At 41.2% G+C, this 7,833-nt stretch overlaps 2 protein-coding genes across 3 annotated transcripts in view; one reads left to right on the top strand and one right to left on the bottom strand.

Moving 5' to 3' along the window:
* ttll5 (tubulin tyrosine ligase-like family, member 5) overlaps window positions 1-3,571 on the bottom strand; it is a 52,777-nt gene extending 49,206 nt beyond the window's left edge. Inside the window, exons 1-3 of the mRNA XM_062397198.1 lie at window positions 3,428-3,571; window positions 341-447; window positions 161-243 (exon numbers count right to left, since the gene is read on the bottom strand). Of these exons, the coding sequence (XP_062253182.1) occupies window positions 161-243; window positions 341-447; window positions 3,428-3,489 (252 nt within the window). The 5' untranslated portion in view covers window positions 3,490-3,571. The remainder of the gene's footprint in view (window positions 1-160; window positions 244-340; window positions 448-3,427) is intronic.
* Window positions 3,572-4,702: 1,131 nt separating this feature from the next.
* erg28 (ergosterol biosynthesis 28 homolog) lies at window positions 4,703-7,814 on the top strand. 2 transcript variants are annotated; one of them, XM_062396814.1, is made up of 5 exons: window positions 4,703-4,792; window positions 4,976-5,174; window positions 6,068-6,158; window positions 6,248-6,366; window positions 7,032-7,814. In XM_062396814.1, exons 2-5 carry the CDS (start codon window positions 5,042-5,044, stop codon window positions 7,118-7,120), a joined length of 432 nt encoding a protein of 143 aa, XP_062252798.1. In that variant the 5' UTR covers window positions 4,703-4,792; window positions 4,976-5,041; the 3' UTR covers window positions 7,121-7,814. The 2 variants fall into 2 exon arrangements, with proteins under 2 accessions (XP_062252798.1, XP_062252797.1); XM_062396813.1 differs by having other exon boundaries at window positions 4,707-4,792; window positions 4,993-5,174.
* The last annotated feature ends 19 nt before the right edge of the window (window positions 7,815-7,833 follow it).

The raw sequence follows: 7,833 nt of genomic DNA on the forward strand, positions 1-7,833 counted from the left end.
ATACAGGATTAATGCTCCTGAGGTCCTCTTTTTTATTCCAGGGTCAAAAGGAAAAAATAAAAAAACAGCCTGACGATCCCTTATTCTACAAAGCAGACTATGTGCATGGATAGTTTTAGGTTAATCTTTTTAGTTTGCGTGGTTTAGTGAAGAACATTACCTCACGGAATCCATGGTTGGCGAGGAGTCCACGCACCAGACGGCTCTCGGTGCGCACGATCTTGAAGGCCAAGTTGTACCGCTCTAAGGCCATAAAACACATTGGAAACAATCAGATATGCTTAGTATTAAACCATAAAAATCGTCAACAATTAGTTAGATTATAATAATTTTAGTTTACCTCCGACAGAGCAGATAGTTCCATCTTTTGAAACTACAGCTTCAGGGACAAACAAGAGAACTGGGATGGTCTTGCTCAGGCCACACCACGCGACGCAAGGCTGGTCACTATTGGACAAACAATAAAATAAGAAGCAGAATAATAACTAATAATAGCAATATCATAATAATAACCATGTTAATGATAAAGAGGCAGTTTTTAAGAGATTTTCTCAGACCACTCAAATGTTTAATTATCTGCAGCAATACACAGCGCACAATTTCCCTGTAACAATGCCATGAAGATGCACCCCATAACCCCTGCCCATAATCTTTGCCAAAGATGGTGATCTTCCCTATAAGGGCAGCTTACCTAATGCTGCAGGAATGTATCCTGACACGGTGTTTATTTCAGCCGGGCAGATAAAGACAGAACCACACACAAGTTTCAGGGGGTGCCGGGCAATAACAAACCTGCGCCCTAACAAACACCCTTGTAAAACTGCTGTCTATCTGATGGTACCAGACACAGCCTGCTTACAGCGAGAAATAAGATAAGGGAGCACGATGATGGAGCAGACCTCAATCAGGAGCGGGGGGTCTCGATAAGGAGGGAGGCATGTAAACAATCGCTGCTCCTCGCTTCAATATCCATGCATGTCGGACAATACCGACCTGTTCCACTGCGGTGGCTGGACTGCGCGCCCTTATTTTGATAGTTTTTCACAGCATTGTTTATTTTGAACATTAACCACCATCAAGACGATTTGAGATGCTACACAAACAATACAAGATGTGATGATCTCAATCTTCAGCTCATATTGCAACAGTCACTGTGATGTTTCAGCAAAGTCTGGTCTCCAGAGCTACAAACATTAGTGAAATATGCAGATGAAGTCATACTTTATAAAGCTTAGTCTTTTAATAATAGTCATCCTAGCCCTAGACAATTGATGGTTGCTAAGCCTTTATTTTACTACTAGTTATTTACTATAATACTACATTATTAAATGTCTTATTTGTTGTACTATAGCATTGAGCAATTTAGCTAATCGCTATTGTTTTGGTACTTTTTCCTTTTGTATTTGATTTCATTGGTTCCATTTCTTTATGTATCTTTGTAAAGCACTTCATAACTTTGTATTGAAATATAGTGTAATATGTATTTACCGCTGCCAAGGAGGAAAAATTGTCGTCTGCGTTTGTTTGTCTGTTAGGTTGGCAGGATTACGCAAAAACTACAGGACGTGTTTCCACAAAACTTGGTGGAAGGATGTGATATGTGTCAGGGAAGAACCTGTTACATTTTTTTGCAGATCTGGATCACAGGCAGGTGCAGGAATCTTTGTTTCACTTTCTTTAACAGTGTGTGTGATTTGGTCCAGATCCAAATCTGGATCTAATGATTTTAAATGTGATTTCATAAGGGGGCCGTTGGGCCTTAGTGGAGGTATGCACTCTACTGAGTGCCATCCTCGTTATTATATTACTTTTATATTTAATTTGATCAAACACAATAAAATGCTGAGTTTAAAGAAGCATTTAATGTTTTTAAAGTAGTGTGTAGTCTTGTGCCAAGTTTTCTTCCTTTTCATGCACCTTCTTGAGTTTGTCTTTATGTCTGTTCCTCTTGCCTGTAATATAATACTTGTTGTCTGTGCATTATTTAGCGTTGTCTTTTGTCATAGGAGAAGTAGAATTTAGCTGACAATGAAATTAAGTGTTTGTTTATTTGGGGAAAGTTTATAAAATTTCCAATAAAACCGCCCCTATATACAAATCTAAGTTATTATTGTAATGTAAGATTTTTCCGATCATCACATGTCTTAATAATAATTACAGTGCTCAGTAAACGCAGCTCTGGTCCCTTAGAGGTTAAACCCTAATACTAAGCAATCCAGACTAATGCAGGGCATGGAAATTAGCCTAAAAGCAGGCGCAGTACTGTCTCTTAGTAAGGTATGACTAAGTATAGCTTAAGAGGGACTTAGCTGGAACAGGCAAGATGACAAGGAACAACTGTCGACAGCAATGAGCTGAGGCAAGATGCTCTTCTCACTCATTCGGTCTAAAGTTGATCTATGCAGACAGCAAAGGTACCTGAGGATTTGCATTTTGTCTTAATCTATCGTGGCATACATAATTTAACAAGGCTCAGGACGTAATCCTGCATGGGTTAGATTACACATTCCATAACCTACAGCAGGTTGCAATGATAGAAACTAAATAGAAAATGTTTCTGCTCCCCATGTCGTCACAGTATTTGGAGATAGACGTCATGAGGAGGTGCATCAGAAGGATCAGTGGGATACGAACCTAACTGACACTGAATGACACCTGCTTAATTCAGACAGGGGAGTCCACAGGCTGCAGGGACAACAGCCTACTAATATCCTACTCATTTAACTTGTGATATAATATACATATAATCTATAGAAAGTTCAATACAACATCAAAACTGAATGGCACTCAGCAGTCCCTTAAATTCAATCAAGCTCCACCCATATTCACACACACATATAGATACCAGTTCCCTATATGTGCCTGTGCTACAAAATAACAGTATAGTAGCATATAACAATATTCATACACATTTTTTAAAACGTGTTATTGATATGATAGCAGCCTAAGAAACATCCTGATGTATGTACCGTACGCGTTGTCAGGTTTTGAACCTCTGAATGACATCTCCATGTTTTCAAGCAATTCTAATGGTAAAGATTGATATATTCTAGAAAGGTTCATATTTTATAATATATCAATGACTCAGTGACTCAGTTGTGATTTTCGGGCATGTTGTGAAGGGCTGGGCGATATGGCCAAAAATGATATCAATAAATATTATTACATTTCAAGTTTACAGTTTAAAGTTGCTCCAGAGTTACAAGGTTGTAGTTTTAAACTCTTCTCAATGGACAAAGGGAGATAAATTATGTGGATATTGTTATAAACATGACAGAATGACCTCAGAATAGGTTCTTTCCTCATTTATCTTCAACGTATGATGCTGTGGTGTGTGAGCAGTATAGAGCTGGGACAGCACATATCTGCAGCTGACACCAGTGAACCACAGTCACCATCATGTGTGTCTGCAAAAACTAGATCTTACTCATGCTCCTCTTCATCCGAAGAGGATTCAGAGTCCTCTTTATCCCGGATCACAGCTGGCATCTTCCCGGGGGGAGAAGGGGACGAGCTGCCCGGTGGAATCTGGCAGGGATCAGGCGTCCAGCTTCACGCATGGCCTTTCAACCCTCCAGCTGCAAATAAAACACAGCAGCCAGTGAACGTGTCAGCTCGTATAAACATCAGCCCCCTCAATGGAAGACATATTGCAATAACAACCACGTTATTATGGTTCGCCGGTGAAACCTGTCACACCGCTGCGGTCCTACAGCAGTTAGCGCACAGTTAGCTGGGGACAGCGGATTTCTGTCTCTACAGTGAAATTGTCTTCTTTATCCTCACACCAGACACGAGACGTAAAGACTAAACCCACGGAGACTGTCCAAAAATCGTTAGCTAAATAAAGACAGCGGTTTCTGACACGCTACAACAAATAGGGGAAGCTATCAAGCTAAGTCCGCTTAGTCCAATGACTGTTAAATACACGTTTTAGTGACAAACACCAAAGTGAACTTGCCTTTTGTTTGAGTGGAGCGTGCTAACAGCTAGCTAGCTGAGTGTCACCAGGGCCACTTGATCATCGCGGTTAATCTTCCTGGTAACTACAACAACTGAGTAGCAACAGCGCGAAGCGCATGCGCACTGACGAACGACACTTGTTTGTCCGCTTGACCAAAGTTTGCGCTGCATCCTCTCGCCGTGGGCACACGCATGGACGTTGTGGTTCAAAAAGGAGACGATGTCCCCAGTCTAATGTGACAGCTATGGTCAAATATGGCGGTTCATAATCAAAGACGTGTAGGTTAAATTAAATTGCAATTAACGAGTAAACCTACATATTAAATATAACGGTACTTGGAACGTAACAGCTTACATACAGAATTACCTTGACTACAATCAGCAAAGCGCTAAAGCGAAATGTTTTAAAAGGTTGTGAATTCTTACTCGGGGTTTATATATGCTACTTAAACATTTTGTACAGATTCGACAACATTATTTAGCTAAAATCCTCGTTCACCACGTATGCGGCGCCAGATCTAACCAAAACACCATGCAGTGCAGATTATGCTCTTGCTCCAACATCTACTCTTTGGTAAGATACAGCCTAGCCTTCGATCTACAGGTGACAGACTTGCTCCGATTCTATTGGTTGGTGAAAAAAAATAGGCGGAATCCTAACTCTTGAATCGGCCAATCATATGAGTGGTGCGACTCGATGGAGCCATTCTCCGAGCTCTCTTATTGGTCAACCCCACAGTCCAGGTCCGAACGACATCCTGCTCTTCATCGAGTATTGTGTGTTTTCACCAGATGTGTGGCTACACGGTGCTTTGACACACACCGTCAGGTAAACACATAAACCAGTCGTGTCATTTGTTTGATCATAATACGGTATTAGCCGGTGTATAACAACATTAGCTGCTATATTATGCTACATATTAGTAGTTGATATGTCGCTAACGAAAAGATGCTCTACATGTGATGTGAGGAGTCAGTCTGTGTGTTGACGTTGTTTATCCGTGTCTGACAGGTGCGTCTCTCACACAGGCACAAAGACAGACAGACAGAGGGACAACCGGACAGGCAGAGAGCCAGGATGAGTCGCCTCCTGAACGTCCTGCGGAGCTGGCTGGTGATGGTGTCCGTCATCGCGGTGGGAAACACGGTGCAGAGCTTCAGAGACCACAGCTTCCTGTCAGAGAAGCTCTACACGGGCGCGCCGGAGTTTGGTGAGTGGGGCTGACTGGACCTGAGGGACACTTTAACTGGCATGGACTACTCATAATGATACATCAGGGCTTTGGACCCAAACAACAATTTAAATCATTCTCACTCATTTAAACTGAGAGGGATGTCAGTGACATGTCTCCCCTGGGGAGAGGTGGTGGTCTAGTGGCAGAAACTTGGACTATGGGCAGAAAAAGGTCTCTGGTTCGTCTCTGGTTCAACTCCACGGAGAGACAACAAAAGACCGACCTGGATTGATCTGTCCAAAAAAAAAAAGAGGATTCTCCCTACCCTGTCTAGTACCCCTGAGCGAGGCACCTTACTCCCCCAACATCTGCTCCCCGGGCGCCGTACATGGTCGCTCACTGCTCTGTGTGTCCTGCACCAGATGGGTCAAAAGCAGAGGTTACATTTCCCATGTCTGTGCATGTGTTTGGGACTAATAAATGCATCTTAATCTTATATGTTGTGTGTGTAAGTTTTAAAAACAGCTTTGAATTGGAACACATTTGTTTTTATTATTACTAAACTATGATGTTGCTGATCACCACACTATATAAGCTGTTTATTACACTATTAGGATAACCAAATATTGTGCAGTGTGTGATATGACAATATTTATCTATCTCTCTATATATAATGCAGCTAAGATTCACTCCTGGCATTTAAATGTCTATAATCCATAAAGTGTTTGTTATAAGCTGATATCAGACTTTAATATTGGCCCAGCTAATTCATAGTTCAGACTAAATACATCAAGTTGAAATGAGGCAGATTTGGTCTGTTCTGTTTCTCTGTCACAGTAATAACTGACATGGGACCTACAGCAGCTTGATTATGATATTTTCCTGTGTTTGTATTAACTCCAACCTGCCTGATGTGTCAATTTCCCTAGTGAATGGTCTCCAAGCTCGGACATTCGGCATTTGGACATTGCTGTCATCGATCATTCGCTGTGCCTGTGCCATTGATATTCAGAACAGGACGTAAGGCGGCTTCTCACATTCTCCACCTTCTTTCTGTTGGTCGTCGACATGTGATGTATTTCTACTGAGTGCTGTGTTGTCGCCTGCAGGCTTTATCACATCACCTTGTGGACATTTGTGTTGGCGCTAGGACACTTTCTTTCCGAAGCCTTCATCTACAAAACTGCCCCTCTGACCATCGGGGTCATGGCGCCGCTCATTGTGGCAAGTGAGTAGGACACTTTACCCCAGTGGTCCCCACCTTAGTCAGTCCCAAGGTCAATAATAAGGCTCAATGTACGAGCAAAAATATACACAAAGAAAGGCAGTTGTGCAACTTTATCTATTCAATGCACAATATTCACATTAACATCAATTCATATTTACAGCATCTGTTCAATGCACAATATTCAGCTTCTCAGTTCAACAACGTTTTCTGCCGAGGAGCTGCTACTGCAACACAATGATTTTGCATACGCTTTGCCCTGAATATTCATATTCTTATTATATGTTTTTACAGAGACAATGATGAGATCAGGTCCAAGTTTGTGCTTTTAGGTGATGTTCCCATTTATTGCAAAAATCAAGAATAATGACCTTACATTGAATTGATGTCTTGCAGATTGAGGTACAATATGAACGTGTGCTCCACAATACCTATTGCTCATAACCGGCTCTTAAAGGACCCTCTATTAAAATAACTAGACAAAAAAGAACCTACACGTCCCCTAGTTTTAAAAATAATATATTACATCATGCCTCTTACAAACACATTAGGCTGCAGAGGGCGCTTTTGCTCAGTAAAAGTTACACAGTGATCCTTTAAACAATATTAAACATTAATGCCAGACAAAAGAATCCTGATTCACATCTCAACGTGTTTTTTGTCTTTAGGTTTCTCTATTGTCGGAATGCTGATTGGATTCCAGTGTGTTCCAGACACTCAAGAAGAAGTGGGAGCACGACGGAAGAAACGTAACTGAGTCCCAGCACCAACCAGTTGTTGAGTGGACTCGTCCTGCCTGTGCTGCCTGTGGCCTTGAGGAGCACGAGACGTGGATGTGCTTTCATTTCAAACTAGACACTTTCTAAAGACTGTACACAAAACACTCTGCCTCCATGTAATTCATGATTTTTAACTGGACATTTTACAGTGGACAGTGCAATTACATGTCATGTTAAAATCATCCTGTTATGAGTGAGGTGTGCTGAGTTAAGACATCAGAGAAATTATTCAGAGCCGATGCTCTTCATCACAAAAACTTAAATTAGCAATTTTTTTGTTTCTGTGAAAGTTTGTACATCCTGGGAACTTCTGCTCTTTTTTAAAATTAAATAATAAGATTTTAAAATGTTCTACTGGAGTGATAAGCTAATGAGATGTATTTCTGAACAGCTGTGTTAAATGTGCAGTCATCTTGTTGTCAGGGGTGGGATTGTGTTCTTATGTTGTTTTGATAAATGTGTGATATCATGCGCTGCTTGAATGTTATATTTGGGTTCCTCAGCAAGGTGTTTTGCCGATTGTTTTCAGCGCTGACTTTGGCTTCATGAGATTGATTAAAGTGCAGGAAACACTCACAAACTTTGGTTCAGCCAGGGAGGTGGGGAACAAAACTCCCACAGATTCCTCCCAATTTTAAAAAATCAATTAAAACATTTAAATGGTAAGAAAAACTGTCTGGGTGTAGAAACT

This window comes from Platichthys flesus, chromosome 10 (assembly GCF_949316205.1).
Source record: "Platichthys flesus chromosome 10, fPlaFle2.1, whole genome shotgun sequence".
In the NCBI taxonomy this organism is placed as follows: Eukaryota; Metazoa; Chordata; class Actinopteri; order Pleuronectiformes; family Pleuronectidae; genus Platichthys; species Platichthys flesus.

What these genes read in the sequence shown, in the direction of transcription:
- erg28 (XM_062396814.1), top strand. Translation starts at nt 5,042, where the DNA reads ATGAGTCGCCTCCTGAACGTCCTGCGGAGCTGGCTGGTGATGGTGTCC. An exon ending in ATTGATATTCAGAACAGGAC is followed by an intron (nt 6,159 to 6,247) that starts GTAAGGCGGCTT and finishes TGTCGCCTGCAG; the next exon opens with GCTTTATCACATCACCTTGT. An exon ending in GGCGCCGCTCATTGTGGCAA is followed by an intron (nt 6,367 to 7,031) that starts GTGAGTAGGACA and finishes TTTTGTCTTTAG; the next exon opens with GTTTCTCTATTGTCGGAATG.